Source organism: Taeniopygia guttata, chromosome Z (genome assembly GCF_048771995.1).
Source record: "Taeniopygia guttata chromosome Z, bTaeGut7.mat, whole genome shotgun sequence".
In the NCBI taxonomy this organism is placed as follows: Eukaryota; Metazoa; Chordata; class Aves; order Passeriformes; family Estrildidae; genus Taeniopygia; species Taeniopygia guttata.
Genome location: NC_133063.1, coordinates 58,663,727 through 58,678,855, shown reverse-complemented (window position 1 = coordinate 58,678,855; position 15,129 = coordinate 58,663,727). Strand labels below are relative to the sequence as shown.

The window sequence follows — 15,129 nt, the reverse complement described above, 5'->3', positions numbered from 1 at the left end:
GTGCATGATTCATGCCGTTATTCATCAGTCAGTTAAATGGAAAAATAACTATTAGCAGATCTCTTAACCAAATAAGAAAAGTTCATTATCCTGTTACCCTCCTTCATATTCTTTTCTGTGTGGTTGTTTTTTCGCTGACTTTTATTTGTATTTCATTTTTAGAACAGAAATACTTTGGTAAATAAAATTGTCTTCATTTTGTCTTTTAAGAAGCTGATACATTAACCATACATCTTCTGATTATTTTTCTGATTAAATGTGTGTAGTATTACAATGTGATAGTTGAAACTTTGAAATAGACCTTTAGTGCTAAGCCCTCTACACTGTAGTAAAATACCAATTTTGAATTAACAGGGATTGGAGATTTCAAGTCAATATACAGTGGTAAGAGACACTAGAATTTTTAAACAACGCAGGAATCCAGAATACTTACTGATGCTGAGAAGCACAAACCACTGAGACTAGTGGTAGTTCTTATAATTGTTAGGCATTATTAGTCAAAAGGTCAATTCCTCAGTTCTTCAAAATTCTCTTTGTGCATAAGCACCACTCCTGGTAGATTTCAACCTCCCGCAAGGCTGATGTGGCCAGACACTGGAAATAAAAGCATTCAGGATCTAAGTGTGAGTAAAGTAATCTTAGTTTTCAGATGTCCCATATGGACATTCCTAAAACAGTTCACACTACACTATCATTAATATTCAGGTAGTATGCATGGTTATGTCTCCCATCAAGGACCTGTTTACACCTGTCAATCCCAAATAATTTCTAGTTAATCTTTAAATTAATATATTGACTCATTTGAATATTTCTATGCCAGTAGAGGCTTGGCTTTGTAGTATTTGCAAAATTATAGGAGTGCTATAGACAGCATGTGGTGATTTCCAATGTTTTGTTATTTGGCCAAATGGAAATGCCTTTCCAAATCAACATTAGAGGCAGTCCTCCAACTTTTTTTCAAAGTCTGTATTTCCTACATCTCATCACTAAATAAGAGAAGCTGGGATAATTTTTTTTTTTTATTAAATAGATGCTGTTGTTGTATTAGAATATTTTCATAGTTTAGTGTTGTTAGCTTCACTCCAAGAACTGTCAGCCTCCAGTGCTTCTGAGGTATGTAGACCAAAGGCATGTCATTGAATGAATTTGGAACATACTGGTTCCTGGCTGCTGTTCATGAATAAGTTGCTGGCTTAAAGCTAATTAATTGAAAGAACTTAGTTTTTATCTGGGTAAAATACCTGAGGCTGTTAGATTTCCGTACTAAAATATGTATATTACACTTCAAGCTATTGGCTTAAAAATATCCTTGGCCTATTTTTTTGGCTTGCTCACTTGCTTTGTTCAACCATTCTTACTTCTTCCCAAATGATAATATTTCTTATTAGAAATCTAGAGAATTATCTGTAATTAATACGTTACAACCAAATTTTTGCCTTTTTTGGCTCCCTTTCCAGTGGAAGAAAAAAGTTCCTGCTAAGAATTTGAATGGAGTTATGGTGCTTGTATGAAAATGAGGAGTCCTCTTTGCTTACTTCTCTGTCTTGGCTTCTTTCTACCTACTGTTTGTTTTGAAGGAGGAATTACTTAATTGAGAACATTGTCTGATTTTATCTAAATAGAAATAGCAGAAATACTGATTTAATACAATTTACTAATAGAGCATGAATGTCAGCCTGTCTAGTTACATTGGTTTTGGCTTTTAGTAGTGGCCAGTTCATTTCCTGTAAATGAGGACCTGTCAGCATTTCAATCTTAAATCTTATTTTCAGAGGTTATAGCTTGGCAGTTCTACGTTTTTTTGAGCACAGTACTGGCAAACAGACTTGAATTCACGATGCAAATTTTATTTTTGCAAAGCTTAAACTTTAGTGTCTTTTTATTTCTTAATTTATGGTATTATTTATGTAGCTCAAGATCTGCTAAATCAGCTGAATTACAACTTCTAAAAAAGCTTTTGGTATATAAAAATAAAATTTAACTTTTACCTTTGCAAAATCAGGAAGTGAAAGCAACCATATTTTAAACCATTTCAAACAGTTGTGGTCTCTGCATAATTTCTGTTTTTCTTTGCAAAATAGCAGTATTCTGCCAAATACCTTTTTGTTTTATTTTAATATGAACTTCTGTATAAACATGTGCATAGTGGTTGCTTTTACATTCCTAGCATCTGATAGTATTTTTCTTGGTAATAGTACTTTGTATCACTAGGCAATTCTCTCTGACATTTGATTTTTGCAAGTGTAGTGATACAACAAAACTGGAAAAGATTGAATTGATTGTGGATTGAGCAAGCAGTGAATTTACAGCAGCAGCTGGCATAAGTGTGTTGTCCCAGTGTTTTAGATCTGCATTGTTCCTTCACTAAATTATGGCTAGTGATTTCTTTCCCATGAGCACAGGGCCCTCTATTCTGATACTCACACAGTATAAACAGCAAGCATGAACTCAGGATTAGGTATCTAGAAATAAAGAAGTGTTAGGAGGCAGTTGTAAAAATTGATAATAATTGGTAAGGGAAGGCTTATAAAGATCATGTCAGCAGGAAATGGCAGAGGGAAGAATTAAACTTAAACTCAATTGGGAGCAGAGTACTCAAATTTTGCATCAGGATTTAGAAACAATAATTTTCCAATAAAAGGAGTTTTATTGAAACATTTAATTTAGCGCATTCTTGATGCATCAGTAGGTTTTCTGATTTTCGTCTCAGAACAAACAGGTCTTTTAAAACTACTGATCTAAAGCTTCTTAAAATTTTTGTGGTAAGTACTATAACATTACCAAAGAAAGTACTTTTCTGAATTTATTAAATAGATGTTTTTTATTTAGAAGATGTTTATTGCTGTCATGAGAGGGTTAAGGATTTCCTTTTTGATTAAGGAATTTTTTATTTAAGTCATTATTTGTAAGATTAGAGATTTCAAGCCCAAACTTGCACAAAAAATCTGTCTTATAAAGATTTTAATCTGTTAGAATAGCTTTCGTTTCTCCTGTTAATGTATTGAAATAGTTCAAAAAAGTCATAGGTTTATGCAGAAGCTGCAAGTTGACATGGATCTGAGAATTGACTAGAGTTTGTTGAATGCTGTAAGAAACAAGAATTCAGTTTTTATTCTGGAAATGCATGAGTCATAAATCACTGCATTTTGTAGAAGCATTCTGGAGAAAAATTTCTTCTTGAATTGTACTTTGGTTTTGCTTAGGTATTGCTATTGCTCAGTGTTTGAGTTAGGATATTGGCTTTGCTGGGCCATTCATCTCCCTGCTGTTCTTGTGAACAGTAAGGATGGTGACATGCTTCTGAAGTTATTAAAACTAGGTTCTATAATCCTGATCAAGCATTTAGGAGGCTATTTAACAAGGGATTGGAGGACTGGAAGAATTTTTTTTATTGCCCACATTGGTAATGTTGATTGCCTTCTGCTGAAAAAATCAGGCTTGGTTGTCTTGCAGTGTATAGAAATGTACTGTTTATTCATTATGCAACTACACCAATGTACTTGGAGTTAGTTCAAGTATAAAAATAACACACAAGCATTAACAGTGCACTTTTTTCAGTCTGATTTAATTGACTGAATAGTGATAGTAGGTTAGCCCAGCAGGACACCACAGCATGTGATTAAACTGCTACTGAGAACCAAACTATTATTCAGAAGCTACACAAATTTCTCTCTAGCCAAGCTGCTTTTCAGAATAAATAAGTCTTTATTTTCCAGTGAAAAAATAAACAATTCATTTTATTTTTCAGTAATTTCTACCAATCCAGATGTACTGTTAGAATTAGGAAAAGAAGAGGTAAGTCTAATAAAAATTTTTTGGAAAAAAAAAAAAAAGAAAAACAATATATGCAATTGCTGCATTTTCCTATGATTGTTCCTAGGGTGAATTACTGCTAAAATGCTGTGTGTTTTCCTTCAGCCATTTATGTTTTTCTAATGCTTTTTTCCCCCCTCTAGTATAATTAGTAGAATTTCCTAGTTGTAATTAGTTGTAATTAGTGAGGTTTTAAACTGACTTATTGCACAAGTCACTGAGTAATGCACAATAAACAGTATTTTGCCTCTGGACCCACCATCTAATCACAGTAGCTCAACAAACTTATCTGCATGCAATGAAAATTATGTGATAATTGACACCCCTACACCCCTGCTACATTAATGCTGCATGGCCTCATTAGGATTAGAGTCCCATTGTGCTGGGTGCCACAGGAGACAGAAATCTCATGCCAAGGAGACTGATTACCATGTCTTGCAAAGATTTAGCCATCATCTTTGACATTATGCAGCAGGGTGCATTTCTGGGGCTGAAGCCTACACACTGTACTTTTCAAGATTACTTTAATATAACATTGTGCAAGTGCTTGGGCAAGTAGATCCACTCCAAATTGTGTTTTCAAAATGATCTGTGGCTGAATTTTAATTGCTAAGTGGAATTTGTCACAGAATGGCTGAAGTTAGAAAGGACCTCTGGAGACAGAATCATAGGATAGTTTATGTTGGAAAAGACCTCTAAGATGATCCAGTCCAGCCATCCAAATCCACCACTAAACCCTGCCCCTAAGTGCATCACAGGATTGTGTCAAGGTGGCTTTTGAATATCTTCGAAGAAGGACAAGCCACAGCCTCTCTGGGCAGCCTGTTCCAGTGCTCAGTTTTTCCTAATTTTCAGGTGGAAATTCCTGTGTTTTGAGTTTGCGCCTCTTGCTCCTTGTCCTATCACTTTGCACCACGGAGAAGAGTCTGACCCTATCCTCTGCCACCTGCCTTTAAGATATTTGTGTGTGCTTTTTTTTAACAAAATGCTATAATATATTGCATTTCATATTTAATAGAAAATTATGTAATATTATATGTTACATGGAAGAGCCAGTTATCTTAGATATTGAGTTCTGTGGCAATAATTTGCAAATAGTTTGTTGAGTTCCTCCATTGGAAGAAAGAGCAAATCAGTAATGTCTTGCAGGTAACATTTTACTATATTGATGGGACATAGGAATGCTATGCGACTTGAGAATATTCCTGTGTCTAATGCCTTCTAGTATCACTCACAACAGCAAACCTGACTGCTGTTAAGAGTCACTATCAAAAAGTTGTTAGGTTACACACTTTGATTGGCATGTTAGTCTGATACTTGAGGATTACAGCATTTTTTTCAAATGTTGTATATATGGAGCACATTTGTTTCTGTAGCATATTTTCAGAATGTGTATTTCTTTGAGCTAACTTCTTAAGTGCTCCTATTTTGTATGTAAGCAATAAAAATACATCCAAATCACAGGCTTATATAATGATTTTGTAGAAGACCATAGTGCTCTAACAGGGAACCTCATAATTTATAGAAGTATCTGAAGAGAATGGAGCCAGGCTCTTCTCGTTGATGCCAAGCAATTGGACAAGAGGCAATGGGATGCACAAGAACACAAGGAAGAGCTTCTTTACTGTGCCCAGAATTTGCCCAGAGAGGTTGTGTAGTCTCCCTTGCTGGAGTTTGTCAAGAACTGTCTGGATGCAACCTGTACCATGTGCTCTTGGATGATCCTTGCCTGAGTAGGGAGGTTGGACCACATAACACACTGTGGCCTGTCACAATGGTTAAGGAAACTTCCCGGTCCAACAGTCCAGGAACCATGGTGTCAGGCACTAAACCCGTTTGCAGCTACACATTCCACACTCACACAGATCAGATGTCCTTACCAGCTCAATCCTAGGTTTCTGTCTTCCCTTAGGCTCACACATCCTGATCCATAAAATAATTTAATCATGGTGTAATAATAGAATAACAGCTTGAGCTGGGTGCCTTTGAGGAGGGACCCAGAACAAATGAATTTTATACCCTCAAAGCCAAAAGGCTTTTATACCCTCACAGTGTAAACACAGGCATCATCAGCTCCTGCCATATCTCAGTGTCCCCTCGCCTGGCAGGGTCACAGATCCCCAGGCCCCCTGTTCTACAACGAGTTGGCAGTTCATGGCCTCTTGCCTGGGGCTCTTGCCCGCGTTCAACCCAGAGCTCAGCCTGTAGCTCTGCTGCAGCTGCACCCTGAGCTACCTGCACTGAATTTGTTCCTCAACACAACCTTACCCATTCTGTGATGCTATAGTGAAAGACCCAGCCCACTCAGAATCCACTACTCCCTAGATTCAGTAATGCCTATAGCTTCTGACTGCAGTGGTTTTATTTCTTCATATTTCCTGTCCCAGATATTCATGGTACTGAAGATCATATAATTCATGGTTGCAGTTAGTATTTCTTTGACCCATCTTCATTTTCTGTCTATCTTATGTGGTGCAAGTAGCATGGATTCAGTCTTGCCAGCAGCTGCAATAGTTTAGATAATAGGGCCCTGATGCTGTAGTCATTTTCTCCTCATCCATTCATCAGCTGAGCAGTTCATATGTGTACTTCAGGTAAAATTAAATATTTTGTTAAGCTCTGTGAGCTTCAAGAAGACACTGATGAGCAACTGACAGTAAGGTAACAGTAACATTTTGAATAGCTCCTGCATTTTAAACTAGATTTTAATGTTTATTAAGAAATTGCAAATGATTTTGTCCCTCTTTATCAGATTTACAGATGTAGCCTTACACAGAACAAATACTACAGCCTGGGTACCTACAAACAATAGTTTAATTTATATTCTTTTATAGTTGCAGAAAGTGAAAAATGATCTTGAAATGGTGCTGTCAATAGTTCAGTCAAAGAATAAACATCTGGAAGAAGATCTGAAAAGGTAATACAATGATTGGGACTTTGGAATGCTGTAAGCTTTTTTCTTTTTTAATATTTATCTGTTGTGCCATTTCCTACCTTTCATGTTTCAAAGAGAACAGCAGTGGTATGAGGAACAGAAGCAGATGCTAGAGACTCTTAATAAAATTGAAGAAGAGGTAAATTCCCAAGACGAACATCCTTCCACAGAAAGGTATTTCTACATTTTTGAAATGTATTTCATATTTGAAACATGAATATCGTAACATATATCCTGTGATTGAAGAGGTTTAATTTCTAACAATAGATAATACAGGGATATTTTTACTTAGAAGGGACTTTTTAGTTACCTGATTTGATCCCTTGTTCTGTTGCTGTTTTTACTATTAGTTTGAAAATTGGAGAACTCAATGAATTGAAAACCAAAATATTGAAATTAAAGACCTTTAAGAAAGAACTCTTGACTGCCTTGGGTGGATTCCTGGATGAATATTTTCCCTGTCCAGAGAGAGGTGAAAATATTAAAGAAAAGGTAAGACTTTTCTTTACCTATTAAATTTGAAATGTTCAATTTCTATTTAATTAGATGCAATATCTGTTTCAGGTCACTAGCATTGAACCTGCAGTTGTATTTTGAAATATGCATAGTTTTTACAGCTGATCCTCTAGGTTTATAGTTTTATATAATAGAAATATATATATTATGTTATATTATATTATGTTATATTATATTATGTTATATTATATTATATTATATTATATTATATTATATTATATTATATTATATTATATTATATTATATTATATTATATTATATTATATTATATTATATTATATTATATTATATTATATTATATTATATTATATTATGTTATGTTATGTTATGTTATGTTATGTTATATATTAATATATATTAATATATACTATATATTAATATATACTATATATAATATATATAGTATATATTTATATTTTTATATTTTTCAGGTTGTTTTATATTATTTAAGGCTATTTCCAGCTGGATATTTTCTTTTCTTAATGCATATAGCCTTTACCCAATGAGATGCATAGCAATATATTGTATTTCTTACTGAACTGCAAGCTTTGCCAAATTTGGAAACAGTGTGGGGTTCAGTCCAAATTTACTTTTTTTTTTTTATTTACTTGACTGGGCAAGTAGAGCCCTATTTTACTTGGCAAAGCAAATTTTAATTGTTTAACAATGTTTTTGGAACAATAAGGAAAAGTGTTTATAATTACAGAGTAGTTTGGAATGTTAACCATCAGATTTTGTTCAGGCTAACTGGGTCAAAAACTATCTTAAGACCTCAGGGAGAATAGGCAGCCAGGGAGTATTTTGCATAATAAATTCATAGTGTGCATTAAAAATAAAACTATTACCATCACTATTTGATAGATACAGAAAAAGCTATGAAAAAAGGAAGGTTTTGATTTTTATTTCAGGCACACAATATTACAGAAGTAGAAATTATTTCTTTAATCCAATTCCCTGTTATTTCAGGTAACCACATAATGTAATTTCTTCAATATTACCATTGAGCTCCATTTTAGCACAAATAATTTTTTTTACTGCTGTTTTTCCTGTGTTTTTTCTTCTAGTATCTCAGTACTCTGGTTAGAAACTGTCTCACAGTGTCCAGTCTAAATTTATCCAAGTCTAACACAGATCCACTTGTATTCTTACACCAGAATTTTCCCTAGAATAGCTCTTTTTCTTTCTTGTGTTTATTCTTCCTGATATATTTATGGCAGCAGTCTTATATCCTCTCTTTCTTTGTTTTGTTAATTGAACTAGCAACACCTTTATGTTCTCCTGTAAGATAATATTTTTCAATTTCCTAGCTTACTCTTGTAATAACCATTGTCTATGTTTGTTTTCACTTGATCTCATCTTTTTTACAACCTGTTAAGAAACAATATTATAAATAAAACTATGAGCTCACACCCATCACCAAAGCAACAAATTACACCCTTGTCTTTTTCTGTCTGTAATTTGCAGCTAATGAATCGTGATCTTTTACTTAAAAAAAAAATCTGTTTTCCACATAAGCACATATTTTGCACATAAAAATACCAAGTGGAGATGTCAAGACATGGTGTTAATTTTCAAAGTATTATTCAAATATCTTACTTTGTTGACTCTTAGTTTTTCTGCAAACCAATGCCTTCCTTTCCTGTTGTTAGTAAGTATGACAGATTTTATTCCAAGTCTCTCCATTTTAGAAACAGTCTCATGTGGGACAGTGTCAAATGCTTTGCACAAGTCCAGCTAGATGGCATCAATTGTTCTTCCTTTTCCATAAATACTGTAACTCTTGTAGAAGGCCACTAAATTAGTTGGATGTAAATGGCCTATAGTGAAGCCATGTTGGCCATCACCAATCACTTTACTTAAACAAAAAAACTACTTTGATTAATTTCAACACAAGTTTTATCTTTCCTTATCTTAAATTTTATTTATGCATTTCCTGAACTCTTAAACATACAGGTTTCTGATAGGTTTTTTTCTTTCTTTTCACTCTTTATGAATTACTAGCTTTTCTATGTCTTTTGATTCACTTGGATCACTTGACTTAACTACAGGTACCCCTTAATCTGCATCTAAGTAATTGACTGTGAAGGCAGGACAGCCGGCCATTTTTGCCTACATTTATTGTCAGAAATACAAATTGTAATCACTGGCAATAAAATTAGCTGCTATGTTAGTTCAGGAGAACACATTATTCACTTGTATTATCAGCTTGGTTCAACAGTCTAGCAGCACCAAACTCTTAACTCTGCACATCAATCATTTTGCTTCACTTTTTTGAAGCGTGTTGTGTTCACAATGGTTCCACATAAAGGGCATCTGTGCAGGGCTGATGTCAGTGGGACATGGCTGCAGCATAGTTTGAACTGCTCCAAACCTTGCTTGTCTGGTTCCATCCTTCTTTCACCTAGTGACATGCATGTGGGATTGGGAGTGGGAGTGAAGACTGCATCATAGCAGCTCAGATTGGCTTCTGTTGCCATGGCCCAGCACTTTTAATATAGGTAGTAACTGTAGTAATGATGATCTTGCATTTTAAATCTAAGATAAAAATCTACTTTATTTTTTTCAAGATAATAATATGAAAAATTAGAGGCTGAGGAATATTCTTTATGCAAATCTGTCTGATTGGAATCGTGAAGAAGGTGCCTTTCAGGCTAAATAATAAAATGCTGAGCATCCTACTTAACGACTTTATAAGCATTAAGTGATTAGCGGTACTTAATTGTATTAGTAGTAATTTTGACCAGGGAAATATATCAGCAGAGGTTATTAAATACCTTCATGTTTGCTCTAGGGAGCTTTTTGCAGATAGGTAATGTAGGTTCTATTTCCTCAGCCAAATATCAAGATTAATGCAGATAGATAGATGTTATTGAGTCATAGCTCCAGGATTTGCAGAGCTTCCATGGAGCAGGCTCTCCCTGGAAACTGAAACTTCAGACTCTCTGCAGCTGTGAGTCTATTACAAACTGTGACTGGGAAAAAGGATCCAGAACTTGCCTTTCAGAATATTCTTCTTTCTTGCTTGTATTCTTCCTCTGGTCCAGAAGTGGAATTTGTATAAGGTGCTGCACAACTGGTAATACCCTAGGTCTTAAACTCATATATTCAACAGCAATGTTGAGAAAGCCAGTGGAATATTATTTCCTATATTTTGTTGAAACTGAAGTGCATGGGGAAAAAGAATAAAACTGGAAAATTAAAGAATCCGGTTTAACCATGCAACAGTACAAGCAGATCCAGTGACATTGCTGCCAGAGGCTTGATTTGCTTGCTGCAAAGGAAAATAAGTAATCTTCTAGTGATATTTCATCATTGCCTTTTTATTCCACCAAAATTTTTAGCTACTCTATTTCTTAACCTTGATAAGATAAATGTTTTAGTTGAATTCAAAACAAGTAAATATTCACTATCAAATCATGAAAAAATATTAAGGTACTATGAAATTAAGTCTTGGGTTGTGTCAAATTTGTATTACAAACACTTATTTAAAGCTCATGAAAAATATTTTTTCCTCTTAACAAATCTTGTTCACAGAAGGTTCTGTACAACATTATAAATATGATGTACACAAGTGAAAACATGATCACTTTAGATTAATCGCTCTTGACAATTAAAAAAATGTTACATTTGAAGTGTAGGATTTTGAACTGGTAGATTTAAATGCGACCTGTATTTCTATTGGCACTAAATCTGACTAAAATTTTTCATCTGTTGTGTACTATGCAATCAAATAATTGTGTAATTATTTTACTTTGTCAATTAATATTTTTCCTGACTGGTTTGGGGTTTTGTCAATTTGGCTGGTGAATGTTTATCTTTCCAGAACTCTTCAGCAGAGCCAGTTGTAGAACTGATAACATTGCAAGAAATTTTAGAGGTAAGATGTTTTTACTGTGTAGAGATTTGAGGAATTTTTAAATATTCAGATGCAATGATGGTGATGATGATGATAAAGTGTTTATTGCTAATATTAATAACAGTATGTGGTATTTAGTTAAGACAGTTAATGTGGAATGATTAAGAATGTTGTGTCTACAAGAAGAGTGCAGGGAGCATTGCGGCCTTCTGGTACTAAAAGGGGGCTTATAAAAAGACGGAGAACAACTTTTTGCATGGGGGAATAGTTTTAAATTACGGGAATAGATATTTAGATTAGCTGTCAATAATAAATTCTTTACTGTGAGGGTGGTGAGGCACTGGAACAGGCTGTCTAGAAAAGCTGTGGATGCTCCATCCCTGGCAGTGTTCAAAGCCAGGCTGGATAGGGCTTTGAGCAGCCTGGTCTAGTGGAAGGTGCACCTGCCCATGGCAGGGGCGTGGAATGAGATGATCTTTGAGGTATGTTCCAACCCAAACCATTCTGTGAATCTAGGTCAATTTTCTATTTTAATTCCTATCAAAGTAAACCCCAAATTTTCACAAGAGGTGTGGCAATACTGTTCAGTTTAGGCTGGAGAATGGCTGTCTCTTATTTCTTGATTTTACAATATTTAGTTCAAAGAAGTTATATGTGCCTTAGTGGGTCATGTTGGGAGAGACAAATAACTTTGTTCAATGAAAAAATGGTCAATTTCATGCTTTATTTTATATTGTTTCAAGAAAAATATTTCTGAAATATACATTAACAGGAGGACTAATTAATATGTAGCCTCAGAAGGGCCAATAGTCTTGTGCATTAACTGGATTATTAACTCATACAAGGAAATCAGTTCATCCAATTCATGCATTTCTGATTTATTTTGTAAGTATAGAAGCATTGCTTAGTGTGAATTTTTCATTGCAGTGCAATTTATGAATGTGAATTGCAAAGCATAATTTTCCTTCTTGTCTTAAATGTAGTATTTGAAGGGAAATTTTCTGTTCCCCCTCCTTAGACAGTTCTAGACTTCTATATGCAAGATGTCCTTGGGGAATTTTTTTTTTCTTGAGGCAAAATGTGAGGTATAAAAACTTTCTGGTATTAAGATGCTATTATCTAATCACTATGACACTGTACTATAGTTTAAAGCCAGGCTTTGGGCTCATATCATCAAAATAATTTTACATGTTTCAAATATCTCAGCATACCTGTTAATGCCAAATTAGGCAGAGCTTGAAAACGGATCAGAATTCAGAGTAGCCACACCCCTTATGGAAAAAGAATTTTGAAGTTCTTCTAATGCTTTAAAATTGCCCTTCATATTTTTCTGATATTGTTAATCTTCTGAAAATGTGAACGTATTCAAGTAATGTCTGACTTCTGTTTGGAAGAACACACTATTTGAAAAATTCAGACTCATTTTGAATTTCAACATCCTGACCTAAAGTGTCAATGTCCCTTATCTTTGTATTCTGGAAGGTTTTTCTTTGTTGAATCGTGTTGTTCTAGCTTCAAGTCCCTGTTAAATTTGAAAAATGTTTTCTGAGATACAAATAAAGTTACAGCCATAAAGGCTATTTTTGAGTATCAGATGTCAGGAAAAACTAAGTAAAAGTTTGTCTAGAATAATGCATTTGGAGTAAGTTCTCATAATTGGAAGTACAAAACCTATTAACTGGAACAATTCTTCTTCAGAGTGTTCTGAAAAAGAAAAGCAGTTGTTCATTTGGGTCTTTTATTAGTAGTGGGTCTTTTGTTAGGATGCAAAAGTATAAAATCTGGTAGCAAGGATTTTGAATTTGTGTTTAGCACTAAGGGGCAAAAAATATTTTCTACTTACTGAAATTGGGATAGTATAACATTTGAAAGCTCTGAGTAGAAAGATGAAATATCTAGGATAAATAGAAAGAGTGATAGGTAAGATTATTTAGTCTGTAATGTATGCAGAACTCCCCATAAGCAATATCGTGAGGGCATGTACATGATCTCCATTAATTGAAAAAGAATGACAAAACTGATTCTGTTTTTAACTCCATTAACTAATTCTGTATTTGATACAGCATTTACTCTACATTTATTTTGGAATAAAAGAGGATTCTGTTTCTAATTTTTACATCAAAAAATGTGTTATGTAGCTAATTGGAAGTCCTTTGCTTTACTTCTACTTTGAACAGGTCTCATTTTTCTTCTGTAGTCCTTTGTATCTTATATTGCCTACATCACAGTAATTTGCAAAAATTTGGTTCAAGGTGATAAAATCTAGCTGTTTTGTTAATTTCCTAAATCCTATCCTTTTGATCTTCCAGATGCTGATAAACACATTATTGGCCACACCACATGAACCTTACATAACAATCAATGAGTCATTTTGGCCACCTTACATTGAGCTGCTGCTGAGATGTGGAATGGCCCTGAGACATCCAGAAGATCCAATGAGAATGCGCCTCCAAGCTTTTCACAAGTAGTGTGACCTACACATTCACTTGAAAACAAAACAACACCAGTACTCTTAATTCAGGGCTAGGACATATTTAGGTTTCCTACTAAGTTTTTAAGTATCAAGAATTGCTTCTTGTTGGATGGTTTTTTTTCTTTTAAATTAAATTGGATATTTAAGATCATAAAATGTAGAAAATGAAAAAAAAAAATCTATTTTGACTGCTTACAGTTGGCCTTCAGTTTTATACCAAGATTTGCGTTATGGAAGGTTTTTTTCAGTGCTTTTGTAAGATGCCAATTCATGTAATAGACAAATATGTTTAACAGTCCTTTTTACTTTAAAATCATACTTTATACATTACTTCTATAGTTTAGATTTCTTAGATTGCCTGACATCTCTATTTCCTTTAGTATTTTCTTGTATTCTGTAGAGACAAAATTCAGAATAACAGCACTGCTCCTGTACATGGCCTTGCAAATATGTGGAACTAGCAGAGAGGTATCCTCTCAAGAATGCGTTATGCCTTGCTTGTTTCTCAGAGCCCTTGCAAACAATTTTACTGGCTCCAAGATAAACACATAGGAAAGCTGACACATCTTTCTGTGTAAAGTGCAGCAGATGTCGAGTCTGCACCTTTCACTGCATGCTTCCCAAATGGCCCACTTTGTGTTACGCTATATTGCCTTACAGTATCTGTCTTCACTTTTTCAGACCTAGTTGATCAAGGCTTTTAATGGGTCTCTACAGTTTCTAAGTTACGTCAGTTGAGAGACTGAGACTTCTGACTCAATGCTGGCATTCTTTGCAATCTCAGTCTTTTATGTAGCCATATTTATAGTATTGTATTGAGTACAAAAATTCTGCTCCTGCTTATCTGTAGTAACTAAATTATCCTTTGTTAACCAGATTTTTGTTTATTGAGGGACGAACTTGGATGATTTTTCAGTTTGATGGAAAAGTAGAGTTGTATACAATCACAGAATGTTTTTATGTGATGGTTTTTAGAATGGTGTTTCTGTGATTTGGTTTGATGACTTGTAAGCATCATGTAAGGATGCATGGGAGAAGTAAGGGGGACCAATCTAATATAATTGCCAGTCTAGTATAATTGCCGTTTTTTAAACCAATTAAATGTTAAGCAAAAAATCTTTCATCTTTTGTAGTTTTGAGTGAATGCTGTTCATTTTACCCTCCCAACTGGTGTTTAAGCATGAGTATAGGATGTAGTGTGTGCTGTTGTGCATGAACATTGACTTCTTTTTGGTTCATATTGCTTGTGTAACTGCCCTCCTATTGTGGTTTAACCTCTTTTATGAATTCTAGAGTCTGACTAATCTATACACATTTATCTTACCGTATTTTTAATTAAGAATTCGAATAACTACATTTTTTGGCTTAGGTTTATAGGATTGTCTCTTTTGGGTTTTTTCCTTCATTTGTGTTTAAATGCTTTGTATTCTGCTATCCCCTCACCTTGTTTATTAATATTGCTCAAATACTTTATTGAGCTGGATGACTGCTTCTGTCATGACATTAATAAATAAAAAGAAAAATGTTAAACAGTCA

At 34.3% G+C, this 15,129-nt stretch overlaps 1 protein-coding gene across 2 annotated transcripts in view; it reads left to right on the top strand.

Annotated features, from left to right (window-relative positions):
• CENPK (centromere protein K) overlaps positions 1 to 15,129 on the top strand; it is a 21,234-nt gene extending 6,105 nt beyond the window's left edge. For both annotated transcript variants that reach the window (XM_002189461.5, XM_030258785.4), the window contains exons 5-10: positions 3,749 to 3,795; positions 6,648 to 6,730; positions 6,824 to 6,922; positions 7,099 to 7,240; positions 11,088 to 11,141; positions 13,430 to 15,129. In XM_002189461.5, coding sequence (XP_002189497.2) covers positions 3,749 to 3,795; positions 6,648 to 6,730; positions 6,824 to 6,922; positions 7,099 to 7,240; positions 11,088 to 11,141; positions 13,430 to 13,588 — 584 coding nt within the window. In that variant the 3' untranslated portion in view covers positions 13,589 to 15,129. The remainder of the gene's footprint in view (positions 1 to 3,748; positions 3,796 to 6,647; positions 6,731 to 6,823; positions 6,923 to 7,098; positions 7,241 to 11,087; positions 11,142 to 13,429) is intronic.